This window comes from Panthera leo, chromosome A3, assembly GCF_018350215.1.
Source record: "Panthera leo isolate Ple1 chromosome A3, P.leo_Ple1_pat1.1, whole genome shotgun sequence".
In the NCBI taxonomy this organism is placed as follows: Eukaryota; Metazoa; Chordata; class Mammalia; order Carnivora; family Felidae; genus Panthera; species Panthera leo.
The window spans coordinates 120875884-120894627 of record NC_056681.1 but is presented as its reverse complement, the minus strand read 5'-3'; the positions used below and the strand labels follow the sequence as shown (position 1 = coordinate 120894627).

The 18744-nt window shown below is 50.6% G+C and overlaps 1 protein-coding gene across 2 annotated transcripts; it reads left to right on the top strand.

The window, feature by feature from the left end:
• Positions 1–5063: 5063 nt before the first annotated feature.
• On the top strand, positions 5064–17390 carry MFSD2B (major facilitator superfamily domain containing 2B). Of its 2 annotated transcripts, XM_042933571.1 has the most exons (14): positions 5064–5201; positions 8110–8235; positions 9367–9491; positions 9962–10085; positions 10376–10454; positions 10537–10667; positions 12826–12916; positions 13030–13151; positions 13587–13670; positions 13980–14060; positions 14295–14404; positions 14786–14929; positions 15338–15511; positions 16628–17390. In XM_042933571.1, the coding sequence occupies exons 1-14, from the start codon at positions 5118–5120 to the stop codon at positions 16650–16652; spliced, it is 1500 nt and encodes a 499-aa protein (XP_042789505.1). In that variant the 5' UTR covers positions 5064–5117; the 3' UTR covers positions 16653–17390. The 2 variants fall into 2 exon arrangements, with proteins under 2 accessions (XP_042789505.1, XP_042789504.1); XM_042933570.1 differs by lacking the exon at positions 5064–5201 and having other exon boundaries at positions 5300–8235.
• The last annotated feature ends 1354 nt before the right edge of the window (positions 17391–18744 follow it).

The window sequence follows — 18744 nt, the reverse complement described above, 5'->3', positions numbered from 1 at the left end:
ACATAAGTTTAAGAAGCTTATTTTGCAAATTCTCTATTTGAATCTTATTTAAAGTGAAATGTACATTCAATGTGCCAAGAAACTAAGTAGCCATACCTGTCAGCAGTAATGTCCATAGGGCAGTAGTGGGTATCTGCCGGAAAGAACAGTTCTCAAACTTTTTGGTCTCAAGACCTTTTGTTTATGTGTGTTATATATATATAACATTGAAAATAAAAAGTTAAAAGATATTTATTCAATAAAATAATAAGCACATGTTAGTATAAATCACATTTTAATGAAAAATGCATTTTCTAAAGATTTCGTGAAAAAAGTGGCATTGTGTTCCATTTTTTGCAACTGTCTTTACGGTCTAAAAGAAGACAGATGGAACCTCACGTCTGCTTCCACATTCAATCTGTTGTGATATTGCACACCATGTAGCTGCTAGTAAACGCAACTGTATGTTCATGAGAAAATGAAAAAAAAAAAAAAAGCAAATAATGTCTTAGTTTGATTCTGAAAATAGTTTTAACTTTGTGGACCTCTTGAAAGAACCATTCTTACAAAGCAGTGGTTCACAGTAATTCTCAAACATTCATGTAAGAATCACTTGGAAAGCATTTCAAAATGTCTGTTCCAGGCACCTGCCAGACGCATTCTGATTTATTGTGTCTGGGATGGGTCCCAGATCCTGCAGGTTTAATTTCATCTGATTCTTAGGTACACAGGAGAAGTACCTGTGTTCAGGAAATCCAACACAATGCTTCTACCCTAAGAAAGAAAACCTGCCTGCTTCATTCACTGTGAACAGTGGAAGACTCCACTGAAATGGGACTTCCAGACCTTTAAGTTGTATCCTTATCTCACTCAGTTGGTCCTTAGACTGTTCCCCTCTCACTCTTAACTAATCATGATAGAAACTTATACTTCATCTTCTCTAAGCAGAGCTGAGATGAGGGTGGAACATTTAAGTGAGATTTTTAATAGAAGCTCAGGAATAACAAAAGGGAAATATACACATAGCTAGGTGACCTGGTTTATAAGATATGCCTTCTGTTTGAGGTCCATAGTAAGAGTGCTTGCTTTTCTGGCTCCCAGCCTTACAAATGGTAGAGGCCTGTCCTTTTATTAGGAAGAGAGAGAGAGAGAGAGCAAAGGAGAGCCTTTTGCTTTTGTCATTTACTCCCAGAAATGAACAGATATATAATAGAAAATACTGTCAGTGATGTTTACAGCTCTGTTAGAGCTCTCTCTCTCTTTAGTGAAACAAAAATAGTGGCGTTTTGACAAAAAATGAAAGGATGGTAAAAATCAGCGAACTGTTTCAAATATAAAATGATTGTTAGTGTATTTTTCAGCCTCTAAGAAAATGTTTCCCTAGACCTATCATGAAGCATTTTATAATTTGATATGCATAATTCTAGTCAATATGCGATTCTGCATTTTTTTCTATAAAGGGGCTTCTTGTTGGAAATATTTTTCTTGTACCTATAGAAAAGCCTCCTTTGTGGATTTTCCAGTTTATAATTATTTATCCACAAGATACATAGGGGGCTTTCTTGTGTGTACATGTAGAATACACCCCAGTGACAAGTTCCTACAAAGACCCATCATCAGCAGTAACCTTCATTTTTTAACTGTGAAAACTTTCATTAATGTGAATAATATTCTCAGAGGTTTTCTAAAATGAGAATCATCTGATAAAGCTGTCTACCTTAAAGTTTAAAATTGTAAAGTTGTTAATTAAATATGTAGAATACACAAAACATACTTTAGAAAATATAGACTGAATTTGGTTTGGCAAGGGAAGGCAGACTTGAAAATCATCAAACACTTTGGGTGTAGGACACAATTTGACCTGTGTAGTTGCTTCAGAACTCGTAATCAGTTTCTTGAGAATCATTGTTAAGGCTGATACATAGAAGTACATTTCTAGTTTTACGGATTCTAATTTAATGGTTAAATTACTATGCGTTACGCAGGCTACAAAACTGGTCTTATTTATTTTATATACTTTTCTCATTCAGAATACTTTTTTCATTGTGTTTGTGTTAAAATATAGTATGCATCTATTTCAGTGCCTTATTTTAAAAGCAATCTTTTGCTAATGGTTAAAGAACTGTTGTCTTTAGAATGAAATAATTCATTAAAAGGATCTGTGAAATAATCTACATTTGTCTCATAAAATAGTTACATCTGGATGCATTTGTTATTTTTATCTGGCAAAGACCTTCAGTTTGAGAATGAACGTTTATTAGGTGCCTTCTGTTTGTCAGGTACTTTAATCAGTGTTACTTTCATTCAATACTCAAAAGTGTTAAGATATGGTAGTTTTAATACTCAGAGGTAGATGTTTTAAAAACCATTTGTGTCCTGAGTTGAACTAGCATGAAAACTCCTTGGTAGAGTTTACTTCTTTGTTCTTTCTCTAAGTACAAACCATTTAATTAAAAAATTGCTCATCACACTAAATCTTCAAATAGAAGTGGCTAATTGAGTAGACTAATATTTGGTTCTTTGTCATTTATTTTAAATATTTTTTCACAGGTAATTCATACTCATTGTGGAAAATTAGAAAATGCAGATATGCTGAAATGATCTGTAAATCACCTATTTCACCTTTCAAACATAACCTCTAATAACATTTTGGTGTTCATCCTTTCAGATATTTTTAAGTGACTCAGTGTTTAGTTTTATTTAATTAAAAGGCAGGCTTCTTGGTTATTGTAATCCTGCTGTTTTATCTCTTGAAGTCTAACATATCTGTCTTTAAAAATTTATATTAGGAACATCATTTTAGGAACAATAGCTGTTAGGGACAGATGCCTTGTATTTTAATTATATTTCTGGGTAAAAAAAAAAAGATGCAGGGCATTTTTTTTTTTTAACTTTTCTCTCAAAATTAAAACTGTGGTAGTATGTGCTGCAGAGTACAAATATTGGGAATGAAGTGTTCCCAGGCCTAAAAACGCAAATAAAATGTATGTAAAGGTAGATTATTCAAAGAAATTTCAGCTTGAGTTTTAGTTTCCAAAGAATTAAATATTTAGCACATGTATCATCTAATTCTCCTTCCACTGTTGATAAGGCTGCAATCAAGGAAACAGAAGGTACCCATTTTGTAGGTTAAAGAATTGAGGCATATTTTGCAGTATAAGGAAATAATCACTACTTTGTACACCTGAAACTAGTATACTGTTCTGTGTCAGTTACACCTCAAAAAGAATTGAGGCATTGGAAATGGAATGGCTTGCTTTAGACCGGATGGTGCATACTTTAGGATTGTATTTAGCCATGACAGAAAATCTAAACTCATAGTAGCTTCAAAATAAAATGTTACTCATTTCCATGCAAAATTTGGATGGAAGCAATTCAGGGCTGGTAGAAGCATTTCATGAAAGGTCAGACTCGTGTTGCTTGTCTCCACATACCATCACTGACCTCCATGTCTCAAGATGACTGTCCTAGCACCAGTCACCACATTTGCATTTCATCCAGTGGGAAGAAGCACACACCTTTCCCTTTAAAAACAAAAGCAAAACAAACAAAGTAGCTTTATTGGGACGTAATCTACCTTACCATTAGCCCAATTAAACTGTACAATTCGGTGGCTTTTAGTATAACCCCAGGATCACCACAATCTGATTTCAGAGTGTTTTCATTCTGTCTAGTGTTTTCATTCTAGAAGAAACCCTGTACTCACTGCCCTCAGTTCTACACTCTGTTGATGCACCTATTCTGGACATTTTGTATACATGGAATCATACAGTATATGGTTTTCGTATCTTTTCACTTAATGTTTCCAAGGTTCATCCATGTCCTTTTTATTGTGGAATAACAAATAGTCCACTGTATGGATACACCTACCACATTTTATTTATCCATCAGTTAAGGGACATTTGGGTTTTCACTTTTTGGTTATTTTAAATCTTGATATGAATATTTGTGTTCAAATTTTTGTGTGAGCATTTTTTTTCTAGGGTATATACTTGGGAAGAATTGCTGGGGCATATGCTAATTCCATGTTTAACTTTTTGAAGAATTGCCAACATTTTCTATAGCACCTGCACCAGTTTACATGCCCACAAGCAATGTGTGATTTCTCCACGTCCTCCCCAGTGCTGTTATTGTTGGTCTTTTTATTCCTAGCCATCCAGTGCTGTGGGATCTTGTAGTTTTGGTTTTCCCTAATGACATAAGCATCTTTTCATGTGCTTATTTTTTGTCTATTGAAAAGTACCTCTTGAAATCTTTTGCCCGTTTTTAAGTGTTTTATTGTTAAGTTGTAAGTGTTCTTTATATATTCCAGTACCAGCCCTTATGATGTGGGGATATTTCTCCCATTCAGAGGGTTGTCTTTTCACTCGTTGGATTGTTTGCAGCACAGTTGTTCATCTAGATATGGTCCAGCTTGTGGTGTCCTAAGAAACAGCTGTCTAACCCAAGGTTGTGTAGATTTGCTCCGGTTTTCTTCGAGGTGGTGTATACTTTTACCTTTACGCTTACGTCCGTGGTGCATTTTTACTGACTTCACACACTGAAGTCTGAAGTCAGTGTGTGATGTGACCCCTTCTCTCGTAAGGACTTTTCTGGAACGCTGCTCTCCAGCCATCCACCGGCCAGAACTTAGCTACATGGCTATACTATGCCATCTGTGTGAGGCTGGACAGCGTGTGTTTCAGGCATCTTGTATTAAACTTGACCGGTTGGAAGCCTCTCGGCCACAATCTTAGTCTAAACAAGTCCATTCTATAGCTTCGTTTTCCAAATAAATTGATCTGGCGACTTTCACCGCCAGGATTTAGCAGGGGTGTAGCGCGAACCGCCGCTGGCTGTCCGTCTCTCCCTCTCCCTCTCTCCCTCCCCCCGGGACCTTCCCCGAGGAGAGCGGTCCCGAGGGACTTCCCGGCCGCCCCTCCACCCCACCCCCGCTCCCGCTGCGAATTTGGGCTCAAGGCACTTCGCCTTTGTGGAAACGAAACAGCACTTCGCGGCTTCCCGCCGCCCCGCGCGCCGCCCGCCCCTCGCCGCGCCGCGCCCACTCGGCCCCGGGGCCGCCCTCTCCGCGGGGCCCGGGGCGCCGGCCGGCCGATAACGCCGCAGGGCAGCGGCCGCGGGCGGAGCTGCCGCGCGCCATGGCCTCGTCTCCCGGAGCGCCCCGGGCCCCGGCCGTCCAGGCGCCGCCGCCGCCGGAAGCGCGCACCTCGGAGCGCGGCTCGGTGAGCGCGGGGCGAGGGCGAGTGGGGAGCTGGGGCTGCGCGAGGGAGGCGGAGGGAAGGGGCGCGGGGCCCCGGCCCGGGGCTCCAGATTTCCGACCCCCACATCCCACCCTCTTGGTGGACTCGGACCGCTGAGAGCCGAGAGGCCAGATGCTCGCGAGTCCTGGACAAGTGAAGTAACCCGCTGGGTGCGTCTTAGCCAGGCTGGCGGGACCAGGGCGGGTCTCTGGGCTCCCGATTCCCAATCTAGGGCTGTTGTCCACCACACCCCGGGTCTTCCCAGGGCGCCCCTGTACCCCGGGCAGGTGGGACTTTCAGGTGTGTGTGCGGGGCTGCCCCTCACCCCAGGCTCCTGGCACAGCGTGCAGGCTCAGCCAGCCTCTCAAAACCTGGCACCAGGCTCTCTTGGGCCCTCGCCCCCCAGAGATGACTTCCTGGCAGCCGGCTTCCCAGTGAGGGTGGAGAGCAGGTGGGAAGGCAGGGGTGTCCTCGTCTTTCCTCATCTCCTGCGTGGCCGGGGCGGGGCGCCTGCCCGGCCGGGTTGGAGAGGGGTTAGGACCTCCGAGCTTGCCGCTGGACGCACAGGTCCGTTGCTTGCTCCGCGCGCAGTGGTCCGTCGTGGCGCCGCTGCACCTGGTTTCCCTTTGTTGCCTCAGTTCTTCCTCTCAGACGCCTCAGAGCAAAGGATTTGTGGCCCCTAAGAAAGAAAGTGAGATAAGGAGGCCCCCTGGAGACCCTCATTTCCCAGGGAAGTTCGGGGTGAGATTAATGGCAAGAGGGAAAACTGAAGTGCCAGGCTTACATTCCCCTAACAACCCTCCGAGGTGTATTTTTTACCCCGTTTTACACATGAGGAAGTGAAGCCCAGCCACGTTTCAGTACCTTGCCCTAGAAGTGGCAGACAGAATTTGAATCCAAGTTAGTCTAGCACCAAAACCGGTGCTCCGTTAACTGTGAAAGGCTTGTGATTTAAGTGGGTGAAACTGTCATCCTCGAGGTTCCAAGAGAGTTTCAGCTGGAATTTCTCTTTCCAGTGACTTCTATGTGACAGAAGCTTGCTAGGAGTGTTTAGGGGGAAACAAGAGTCCCATGGGGTGAAGTGGGGCTATCAAGTTGGATTCTGCCTGTTAATAACATTTTCTGGAAGTTGAAATAATGTTCACACCAATGTCAGAAAAGGACATCACATTTTGCCCTGTGTGTGGTTCTCTTCTGAGAACAGGAAGAGTGTGCAAAGGATATGATAAACCCTTATCTAGCAAGAACTTCCCTTCAGAAGGGCCCATTTGGGGTGTCCCGCAAGATACTAAAATGGGTAAAGTCATAGTCCCCTCTACTCCCCCTTATGTCCCTGAGCAAAGGATGAAAAGGAAGGATTCCCAGCATCTTTTGGAGAAACAGCCTTTTACATAGTGTCTTCATGGCATTTATTTCTTCAGCATATCTATACTGAGCATATGCCAAATATTGCTCTAGGTACTGGGGACATGGTAGTGAATAAAAAATTATAGTGCATGCTCTCAGAGAGTTTATATTCTTGTGGGGAGAGGCAGGAAATAAATGAGAACATATCAGATAGTATAATTGAGAGAGAGAGACATGGGTAGTCTTCTCTGAGATGACATTCAGGCTTAGACTTGAATGGCAAGGAGTCAGCTCTGCAAAAACTCGGAGGAAAAGCCTTGTGGACAGAAGCAACAGGAAGTGCAAAGGCCCTGAGGCAGCAATGGGCATGGTCATTTTGAAGAATAGCAAGGAAGCCACCATGGTTGAGGAGAGCTGTTGAAGTGAGGTGGGAATGGGGGGAGGGGCTGACTGTGGATTCCTGTAGGCCCCATGGGAAGGATGCGGAATTTTATTCAAACTGCAATGGCAAGCTGTTGGAGGGTTTTAAGCAGAGATGAGACACGATCAAATTTATGTTACACGGCTGGATAGGGAGTGGACAGTAGGGAACGAGAGCAGAAACAGGGAAGCCATTTAGGAGGCCACTGATCGATTTGGTGGGGGGATTGGGAAAGAGAAATCAAGGGCTCCTAGGTTTGTGGCTTGATCTGCTGAGTGGACATGGAGGCCGTTTAATGCAATGGGGACAATAGGGTTAGGAGTTGGGTTGGACAATGGGTGGAAATCAGGAGTTGTGTTTTGACCATGCTTAGCTGAAATGCCGGGTAGGCAACCATGTGGGGCTGAGTAGGCAGTCGAATATTCCAGTCTGGAGTTCACTGGATAGCTTAGGGCTTGTGAGATACGCACACATTTGGAGTCATAAACAATACTTTATCTCAGTGATGGGCTGGGAAACAGTCTCTCCAGGAAAATAAAGAAAGCACCTCTGATATGTAGTGTTTGCTGATATCTGTGGTATAAATTCGCCACGGCTGATTTCAGGCTGCCAGTGGTTCAGCGCTGGCAGAAATCCTGAACATTAAACTCCGCTCCTGGAGCAAATAACACTCGGCTTCGTTTGTGCATCAAAACAACTCTTGAAGTTGGCAGGAATGTTCCATTTGACAGACGAGGCTTAGATTCAGTGATCTATTCAAGGTCACACAGGGAGTTGGTGGCAAAGTTGGGGGCCTCCTGACCCCCCCAGTTCCCTCTGGCTTGCTGACTCAAAGTAAAACAGACTGTAGCAGTAAGCACGGAGAGGGAAGTGTAAGGAAGAACTTCCACTGTGGAATCTTTGAGAGGTCATGGTTTAGGACTTTTTTTTCCTCCTCTTTGCCTCACTTCCTTTTAAGATGATTTAGGGCAAATCAGGACTGAGAGGTTACTGGAAAAGCCCTCCAGACATAGGGACCTCAGGATGCTTATGGGGGTCAGGAGGGTGTGGGGAACTGTGTGTGTGTGTGCGCGCGCGCATGCGCGCGCAGGTGGGGGGCTTAGCTCCTGCGTCTCTCCCCAGGACAGCAGAGCTGGTCACCTCTCATTCTGTACCAAGGTGTGCTATGGCATTGGTGGGATCCCCAACCAGGTGGCCTCCAGCGCCACTGCCTTTTACCTGCAACTCTTCCTGCTTGATGTGGCACAGGTGAGTGTGGACAGCAGCACAGGGCCCCCCATCTTCCTTGGTACCCACTTCTTCCAACCCTACCTGTACTTCACTTGGCAGATGGCACTGCTGTCCCCAACCTGACAGGAAGCCAAGTGCCTTTGAGGGCAACCTCCTCAAGGATGTTTACTGCGGGCTTTTTGTAGTGAAAAATCGGGAAACAATATGAATGCCCAACAATACAGAAGTAGTTGTATAATAAGTTATGCAATATCCACATAATGGACTATTCTGTAGCCATTCAAAAGAATGAGCTAGATCCATACCAGTTGACTTGGAGGGATTTCCGCAATGACCCTCAAGTGAGAGAAGTTACTTTGAGAGAACAGGATACAAATTGATCCCATTTTACCAAAACAAAGACACACCCCATGTATGTAGGTACATGAGTATGTGTATGTGACTATATATGGTTAAAATACAAGCATGGAGAAAATAAATTACAGAAGGATATCTATAGGCTGTTAATGTTGGCTATAGGAGGGAATGGTGGATGGAGGACAGAGGGGAAGCAGAAAAAAGATTTCTAATATAGTACCTATGATTTTTTTTAATGACACTGATACGATCTCATTTAGGTAAAATTATAAATTCTGAATGCACATGAATAAATGCCTGAAAAGGTGATCACCAAAATGCTCTGGCAGTTGTCTCAGGATGGGGGGATTTCAGATGAGCTTTGCTCGTATTTTTCTGTACTGTTTGAATGTTTTTATAACGAGTGTGTCATTTATGTAATCAGAAAAACGAATAAAACATTTACATTGTGAAACAAAAAGCCTACCTCTGTCACCCTTCTTGCACTGAGCCACCTCTGATGAGGGCCCCCAAGCCTCCTCCAGAAGTGGCTGGGCATGAGTGATAACGGGAATGTGCCAGTGTGTGCCTGTCAGCTCCTCCCCTGGCCCCTCTCTTCACTAGTGCAGGCGTGCCCTTAGAGCCTTCTGGATTTGTGTCCCTGGAAAGAGACCAAATAGACCTTCACACCACAGTTCTGCCCCCTGCCAGGTTGCCAGCACTTTCTCCTGGCAGGTGGGCAGGCCCAGACACCCCTCTCTGACGCTGCGGGGCCTTGGCTATCCCCCCCACCCCCCGACCTGTGCTTTTCAGATCCCTGCTGCCCAGGTGTCACTTGTCCTGTTTGGAGGAAAGGTGTCTGGGGCAGCTGCTGACCCTGTGGCTGGGTTCTTCATCAACAGAAGTAGGAGGACAGGGTCTGGACGACTCATGCCCTGGTGAGCGGCCCCACAGCCCCACAGATCCTGGCTCCCAGCCCCCGTGGAAAGCCAGTGGATGGTTAGAGGACAGGACAGTAATAGGTGCTGGTACCCAAGTAGGTCAGGCTGAGCCATGCAGGAGTTCAGAGATATTCCTAGGGGCTTTCCCTCACCAGGTGGCGCAGGGCTGGACAAAGCCTCCAAGGCTTCCAGGCCAGATCTAGGGGTCTACTTGTGGCCAGGGTGGGCTGGAGGCCTTGGAAGGCCTGGATACAGAGAATGGGCAAGTGGAGGCCCCAAGTGCCCAGAGTTCTGCAGTGAATGGCCCCACACTGCAGGCTACCGCCACCTCCCCCGACCACCCTGAGAGCCCCAGCCCGGGGCTCCTCTTGGGGACGGAGGATTTCTGCCCAGAGGGGTTTGGTTGTTCCAGGTTTGCCCTTAGAGTCGCCCTGTCCTGGTGCCCTACCTCGGCTGTGCTTCCACAGGGTGCTGGGCTGTACACCCTTCATCACGACGGCCTACTTCCTCCTATGGTTCCTGCCCCCCTTCACCAGCTTGCGGGGCCTCTGGTACACCACCTTCTACTCCCTGTTCCAGGCCCTGGCCACGGTAAGCAAGTGGCTCCCCTGCCCGGGGCCTGGACTCCGGGAACCCCAGAGAGGGCCATTGGCCACTGTGAAGTCTGTGTGGAGGGGAGAGGGTAGGTGTCCTGGAGGGCCCCACTGCTGGCACCTGCTCACCCTTCCGGCCCTACGCCCCTTCCTCTGGGCTACAGGGGATCAGCCTGGCAGTGCCAGCCTGCTGCAGGGACCGGCTTGGGCCTGGGGGCTGTGGTCCCGGGCCCCCAGAAGCTGCGTCTGGGCCGCGGGGGCCAGCCTGAGCCCGGCCTGGGCGCCCAGTTCTTCCAGGTGCCCTACGCGGCGCTCACCATGCTCCTGACCCCCTGCCCGAGGGAGCGGGACTCGGCCACCGCGTACCGTGAGTGCGGGTGTGGGATCGGGCGGGAGGCCGCCGCCCCCGGGCCCGCCAGCGCCGGTCACCTGGCGCCGCTCTGCCTCAGGGATGACCATGGAGATGGCGGGGACGTTGATAGGGGCCGCCGTCCACGGCCTCATCGTGTCGGGCGCCCACGGGCCGCACAGGTGCGAGGACGCCGCGCTCCCCGGACCGGTCGCCGTCTCTCCCGACGCGGTGAGTGCCCACGCCACCCTGTCCTCGCTCGCTTCTCGCTCCCTCCCGCTCCTCCGGCGGGACTCGGCGTCCTGCCTCCCTCTAAAGCAGACCAGCAAGACGGGAGAGGGGTGGAGAGGGACCACAGGCAGGGAGGGGCAGGGGAGAGGGTCTGACGTCCCTGCAGAGCTTGGGAGGAAGCGTCTCCTGTGGCCTGTCCCACTCAGCCCTGACTAGGTGGCCCCCACCCCCAGCCTCACCCCCGGTGTGCAAGGACAAGGGAGACCTGGGAGCAGTCCCCCTTCCTCTCCCTGCAAACCAGATCTCTCTTCAGCAACTAAGGGACATGCATCTATTTTATCCATCAAGTTCAGCGACTTTTCCCTTGAGCAAGTGATACCATTATCCAGCGGAACCCCAGGAGCCATCATTTAGTCCTCTCTCTTCAATCGTTACCCCCGCTCCAGCCCATTACCAACTCCTCTCCGTGTTTTAGGCCGCAGATCTGGAATCAGGTCATGACCTTGCATCCCCAACTGCTCCAGCCTGGCCCACACACCAACATCTCCCCGGTCACCCCAGTATTGCAACAGCTTCCCACACGGCACCCCAGCTTCCAGCCCTTCCCCCAGCACAGTCAGGTGGCCATTGTAAAGGAGTTCCAGCATGGGTGGCCCTCACCTTCATGTCCTGGCACAGGTTGCTCCTCCCCGGGTTTGCTTTTCTCTGCGTCTTTCTTGTTTGCCAGCTCGTTTAATAAATATGTCAGATTTACAAAAAAAAATTATACAGCTCTGGTTCTCAAAGTGCGGTCCCTGGACAGCAGCAGCAGCAGCAGCACCTGGAAACTTGTTAGAAAGGCAAATCTTGGACCCCACCCCGATTTACAAATTTTGGGAGGAGGCCAGCAGTCCATATTTGAACAAGCCCTCCAGGGGATTCTGCCCCCCACCCGGGCTTGAGAATCAATGGGAGGAGAATAGTAGCACATCTTGGCCCAGCGCCCACTGAAGAGACATGACAATGAAGTCCCTTGTTTCCATCCCCAGACCCATCTGCAGGGCCAGCTACGAAATTTGCCTTTTACAGTGCAAAATGAAAACACGGGGCTCCAGAGACAGCAGGGAAGTCAGTCTGTCCTTCCCACGGCCCACCGCCCTAACCGAGGGATTGTTTGGGTCCAGGTGCATGAGGGGCCCCACCAAGTTGCCGTCAGGCCCATCATGACGCTGCCAGCTGAGGGTCAGAGGTGGTGGCCTTGCCCCTCCCAGACTGACTCCACCCACATGCATGTTCACCCCCCACTCAGGCCTCCACAGGCCCCCTCCCCAAAGGTACCAGGTCACTCTCTGGGTGCGGATGACAGGGGCCTTGGGTTGGCCTGGCCTAAAGTGCAAAGGAATGGGAAGCAGGAGGCTGAGACCCCACCCCCAGGAGGTGGAGCCTCCTGTGAGCCAAAGCACAAAGCTTCAGGTACGTCACGTCCCGCTGTACCGTCCCATCAGACTTCACTCACAAAACACGAATTCATAGATAAAATGATCAAGCATTTCAAGACGGTGACAGCAGAGCATTAACGCCTACCCCAGCACCGTCCTGAATGTGGGGTCCTGTGCAACCGTGCTGAGCCCACCCAAGCCTGCCTCCTTCTTTCTTCCCTTCCCCAGAGGCGACCTTTTCCTGTAGCAGGTGACTGTTACTCCTGTGCATGTCTACATATATTTTATTACTTGTATATCTTCCCCTGGGTGACAGGGAGCACCGTTTCTGTTGTTGACATTTGTCTGTGTCATTGTGAGTCACACTATATTGTAACTGTTGGCTCATGAGTCTGTCTTCCACACTCGAAGCAGGAGTCACTTATTCACCACTGTAACCTCAGGGTCTAGCTTGCAGAAGTCCCAGCAATAAATCTGTGCCTTAAAAAATGAGAGAGAAGGAGAGAGGAAGGGCTCAGACCCTTGGTGGCATGGATGCCCTCCTATTCATGCAGGAGCCACGGGGGCAGCAGAAGGACCATTCTGGGCCCTGAGGTCTCCATCTCCTGCTGTGGTGATTGGGAGGAGGGGCACCCAGCATCCTTGGGCTTGGGCTGAGGGTCCCTCTGCCCCCATCGGGGTGTCCCCTCTTCCGTAGGTGGGAGACATCACCTCCACCCCAGTTCTGTCCTGTCCCATAGACTCGTCTCTACTCCATTGCCTCCGCTGTGGTTGCTGTGACCTACCCTGTGTGCAGTAGTTTGCTCTGCCTAGGGGTGAAGGAGCGACCAGGTAAGGGAGTGCAGTCAGAGTGTGGGAAGCAGAAGCAGGGACAGGACTCCTCTGGGGCGTGGGTTTTGGTTTTGAACTCTGCCAAGCCCAAGTGTCACTTTCCTGTGTCACAGGCTCCTCCGTCCCAGCCTCAGGCCCAGGCCCGAGCTTCCTGGCTGGGCTGGTGCTCACTGTCCGGCACCCACCTTACCTGAAGCTGGTCATCTCCTTCCTGTTCATCTCAGCAGCCATTCAGGTATCTCTGGCCTTGGCTCTAGCCATACTGCCCTGTGTATGTTCGGCTTCGGTCTCCCGGCTCCACCAACCAGAGTTGGGCTTTAATAGGGAGAAATGGTGGCTGGCACGGGGCCTAGGGAGTTTGGTGCACGGAGAAGAGAGACCTGGACAGAGCTTGTGGGGCTGGGAGGGTCAGGGCCCCGATGCTAGGAACCTGACAGAATCTGCGTGGTGAGGTCCACTAGCCAGGCAAGAGTGAGGAGGGACTAGAAATGGTTATTCATCCCTGTGTCAGGGCTAAGTGTCCTCTGTGGGGGAGAGGATTGCATGATGGCAGCAGCAACCTGTATTCGAGGTCCCAAAGAAGAGGCCAGACTTGAGACCTAGGCCTTGCCCTTGACTTCTGAGTTCCTGCCATTCCCTATGCAAGCCTACTTCCTGTTGGTCTCCTCAGGTGGAGCAGAGCTACCTGGTCCTGTTCTGTACACATGCCTCCCGGCTACATGACCATGTCCAGGGCGTGGTGCTAACCATCCTGGTGAGTGGTCCTGAGGTGGCAGAGGCAAGGTCAGTCAGGGGCCTAGGTTGGGGAACTATGTGGTCCTTGACAAGACATGGCATAGCCGGAATTCTGGTCAACATTCTGGACTCTGCTGTGATCTTAGTCATCTGCGCTCCAGCAGAGGGTGGGATTGGGTCCGGGGTCATAAAGTTCATAGCCACTGGTTCCAATCTGGGGGCAAAGTGGAGTTCGAGCATCCCACCTAAAAGCCAGGGCTTCTGGAACCTGGGTGGGTAAAGACATTGGCAGCACGGCCCGGACTGGGATGATTCTGTCTGTTCACAGGTCTCAGCTGTGCTGAGCACGCCACTGTGGGAGTGGGTTCTACAGCGATTTGGGAAGAAGACATCGGCCTTTGGGATCTGTGTGAGTGAGGCAGGAAGCAAGGGCCGAGGTGCCTTCAGGGAAGGTGGTGGGGTCAGGGAAGTGGCCTTGGGGCCTCGGCCTCCTGGGAGCTGGCAGGGCTGATCTGTATTTGTTTGTCTTCGATCCCTAGCAAAGGACCAGGTGCAGGGTCATTAGTAAAGACGGGTGAATGTGGGACTGAAAGAGCAAGTCCGGGGCAGGTGGAGGGATCAGCTAGTGTATCTATCTCCCCAGGTGATGGTGCCTTTTGCAATCCTGTTGGCTGCTGTGCCCACAGCACCTGTGGCATATGTGGTGGCCTTTGTATCTGGCATGAGCATTTCTGTGTCCTTGCTGCTACCCTGGTAGGCTGGGTGAGGGGGAGGGGTGGGAGCATCATGTCCTTCCTCAGGGGTATGTCCTCTTTCACATCCACCTGTTGTCCCAGGCCCCCTGTGCCCAGCCTGTGCTGGGTAGGGCCCTCCCACATGCAGGAGACGGAGGCCACCAGCTCAGTCGCTGGAGCTCTCCTGAAAGAGCACCAGACAGCAGGAACGGTGGGCAGCTGTGTTGGGGGAAGGGAGGAAACGCAAGCACACATATTGCCTGGCTCCCTGTGGGCCACTCCTGGTCCTGGGCAGCAGGAACCCAAGGATGGATCCGATTTGGTCTCTGTCCCCGGAAAGCTCTTGTGTTGATGGCTACCAAGGGGACAAAAGGGGTAATTCTGCAGCCCCTTCCCCCAGGTCCATGCTTCCAGAGGTGGTGGATGACTTCCAGCTGCAGCACCAGCACGGCCCAGGCCTGGAGACCATCTTCTACTCATCCTATGTCTTCTTCTCCAAGCTTTCCGGCGCAGGCGCCCTGGGCATCTCCACTCTCAGTCTGGGGTGAGTCCCAGGGCTGGACTGTACTAGAGGCACAAAAGACTAACTCCCACTGGAGTGGGAGGAAGAGGGCAGAGTTCTCCACCCTAATGGGCCAGGGGACACCCATGAGTCAGGGACCCAAGCTCTGCTCTTTAGAGAGTGTAGGGGAGCCACCTGCCTCGGGTTGCCCTGTGCACATGACTGAGAGGGGCCTTTCTGGGGGCTGTACCCCACATTCTTAGTTTTGTCTGAGCTCCTCCCTGGCCAGCCCATCCTCTCAACTCTCCCTTCCGCCATGATCAGGCTGATCTGGCCAGGAAGTGAATCCGAATTTCAGGGTAGTGTGGGGGTGGGGTATCTGGGACCCCTCCTGCAGGGAGCCGGGCTCCATGAGATCTGAGCTGGATGCGTGGGATGCTGTGTCTCCAGGTTTGCGGGGTATGAGGCAGGAGCCTGCAAGCAGGCGGAGCAGGTGGTGGTGACCCTCAAGGTCCTCATCGGCGCCGTGCCCACCTGCATGATCCTCACCGGTCTGTGCATCCTCATGGTCAGCCCCACTCCAAAGGTGCCCAGCCAGAACTCCCGCCGGCTGAGCCTTCAGAGGTGGGCACCCCATGCACACGGGTACACACGGCAGGGAAGCACAAACATCCACTGGTGTGAGGTTGACCGGTCGGCAGGTGCCCCGAGACACGTACACGGTTGAGCACTCCTGCTTCTGCGGACTCTGCACTTAGCTTTGGTGATGCCATCTTCTCCTGGATTTTCTTCAGCTGCTTTGCTCATCCCTTCTCAGTCTCCCTCCCTCGATTACCTGTCAGAGGGTGGTGTGGAAGGGCTCCCTTCTCAGCCCCTGGCCCCCTCACCTCATCCACTTGCTTGATCTCAAGCACCTCTTGTGCCCGGTGACTCCTAAAGCTGCCCCTCCCCCCTGGACTTCCTTCAAGTTCCGGAACCACATGGCGGGCTCTGATTTGCACATCTCCTCCTGATGTCCCACCAGCGTGGAGTCAGTTTTGATGAACCCCGAACTGCCGAACTCATCTTCTTCCCCCATTAGGCTCCTCCTCCTGTGATGGCACCATCCTCTAGCCTGGGAGCTGAAAGCTGGGTTGTCTTCTACTCTTTCCCCCACAGGTTGTGCTGAGCCACTCCCTGAGCCTTGTCCTTCCCACTTCCGAGCACTGATCCCTCCGCACAGGGATGAGATACCCACTGGCTGGCCTTCCCAGTGGACTGTGGGGGATCTGGACGGCTAGGGCTGTGTTTTATTCACTTCCGTGAACCAAGCCCAGCACAGAGGCCACGGCCAAGCTGGTGCTGCAGCGTCAACACGTCCGGCCCAGTGGCTTTCACGAGCACGTGGCCGCATTTTTGGAGATGCTCACACACTCAGAACTTTGAGCACGTGTGCATACATTGGACTGTACAGGATTGGCAGGAAGTGGCATTGTCATCCGTCCCTCATTCTCAGTGTGGATGGCTCAGACTTGGGCCGAGTAACACTGAGATCACATGTCACACTCGGAGTGACATGCACATGGGGAATTGTTGGGGGGACTTGGGGAAACAAGGGCTGTAGCTTTTCCCAAGGGGCTGTGAAGGGGAGGAGTTGCTAGGACTGCAGGGACCTGCCACTTCCATTGGGCGTGGGGTCTATGGCAGGACAGAGTCCCCTTCCACCCTCATCTTTCTCTTTGGCCCCTTTTCCTTTTACAGGCGGACCAGCTACACCCTTGCTTGAAGTCTGAGCTTGCGTGGGCTGGAACAGCAGGAGCCAGCATCTTCTGGGCTCGACGTTCCTTTCTTCTCTGCCCCTTAGCACACTTACTTCGAAGGTTACATGCGACCCATCTTTTCCCCTGGGATATGGAGTCTTCAGTGACATCTCCTGAAGGGACCAGCCTGGTCTCCAGTTCCCTCAGCTGTCATTTCTTGCCTGTTGACCACAGACCAGGTCAGATAGGCCTGTGCCCCTGACCACCCAGCTCCAGGTAACCTTGACCTGGAAAGCATCCCAATAGCAGCTATTCCTGGAAAAAGGAAGCCCACAACCTGCTCACCCGACAGGACAGACACACAGACCTCTTGTTCCTCCTGACACTCCGGTAGACATCGGAGAGAGAGGCTGACAGACATCGCACGAATGGGCAGAGTGGGGACAGATGGACATGCTGGGGATGTCACGAAGAGAGACACAGACAGATGCACTGAGGCCAACAGACCCCAGAGGGAGCACATGGGGACAGCGGTGGGGTGAGGAGACTGAGCAGGCCGCCAGAGGCGTTTCTCAAGCCTTTCCCTTTTGTTCAGATAACACTGTTTCTGGAAATGGACACAGACTGATATGGAGCCATCAAAGATCAATCATTTTTATGAACAAAAGTTCTTTTTGTGGAAATATTTTTTTGAAATGGTATCTTATAAAAAGCACAGGGACCACAGTTTTCTAAAGGCCATATCTTTGAGGAAGAAAGATCCACTGAGGTTTATTTTTTCAAAAAAAAAAAAAAAAAATTAAAAGGTTTATCTTCTATTGATTCTGTAAAATATGACTGTGGCCAGCCCTCTCATCCCACCTCCTGGGAAACCACTGCCCAAGGAGGGAAGGGGGAGGGTGCCTGACGTCACTGCCCCTGGCTGTGTGTCCTCAGCCATATATCCCTGATTCTGCATTTCCTCAGGCCAGAGATGCCACTGGGGCATGGGTTCCTCCTTTGCTTTGGAGGAGATAAAAAGTTGAGACTCTAGAGTAGTCAGGGTAGCAGGCCACAGTGGCTTGTGTGGGCTGGGGATGGGGGGGTGCTGCAGAGGTGTTGGGGAACCCATGGGGGTTCTGATGCCCCAGCAACTCCTTGAAAAGCCCAGACACCTAAAGAGGTGACCAGGAGGTGCAGACTTGCCCCCTGCATTTCTCCCCAGCCCCCTGCTCTGTCCCCTCCATGGGGTCAGCTTTCCCAAGCCCACCGAGCAGGGGTAGGCCCCCTTCCACTTCCTCTTTAGAGCTTTGACTGCCTCTTAGGTTCCAGAGTCACCCCTAACACTGCCAGAGCTCAGACTCACATTCAGGGATGGTCTGCCCCTCAAAGCATGAAACGCCTTGCTTCTTCCACAAATGTTGTAGCCCGAGAAGGAACCTGACCTCAGAGTGAGAGTACACAGTGCGACCTGGTCTATATGATGCCTGAACTCTCTGCCCTTGCTTGTGACACTGACATGGGTAGGTGATCATTGAGGTCACAGGGCGTCAGGGAAAGAGCTGGGTTCAGCTTCTCTTCGTTGTCCATCTGCCTAAGGGGCTGCCAGGAAGCTCTGCTCACCCCTGGCTGCACACGGAGACACACACACACACACACACACACACACACAACCAGTTTCTCAACAATGGAAAATCACTGGCTGTGGGGAACAGTACCTGCTAAGACAGAAGGCAAGGTAAAGTTTCTCCCATGTTATCATGCCGTGCTTTGGAAAGATGGGCAATTCAGGTAGGATCAGAAGCTTGTGCCGAATTCTGTTACCTGTTTCCCAGGAGTGCAGCCTCAAACAGAACTGTACTGTCCAAATACAGCTGCAGGGGGCCACCTCTGGGGTCAGGGGTTAGATGACCAAGGGCTGCCCAAAATGTATTATTCCATTTCTCCCCCACAGCAGTGCTACGAAGTGGGTACTATTATTCTCATTCTCAGGTGAGGAAACAGCTGAGATTAAGTAACTTGCCTAAGGTCAGTTGGTGGCAAAAATGGCCTTGAACCTAAGTGGGCCTGACTCTAAAGCTTGTGGAGACAGCCAGTGCTGGAAACAATTGTTGGAGGAACAGCTGATGCCCAGACTTT

What these genes read in the sequence shown, in the direction of transcription:
- MFSD2B (XM_042933570.1), top strand. Translation starts at nt 8,011, where the DNA reads ATGCTTATGGGGGTCAGGAGGGTGTGGGGAACTGTGTGTGTGTGTGCG. An exon ending in CATCGGCCTTTGGGATCTGT is followed by an intron (nt 14,061 to 14,294) that starts GTGAGTGAGGCA and finishes CTATCTCCCCAG; the next exon opens with GTGATGGTGCCTTTTGCAAT. An exon ending in ATCTCCACTCTCAGTCTGGG is followed by an intron (nt 14,930 to 15,337) that starts GTGAGTCCCAGG and finishes CTGTGTCTCCAG; the next exon opens with GTTTGCGGGGTATGAGGCAG.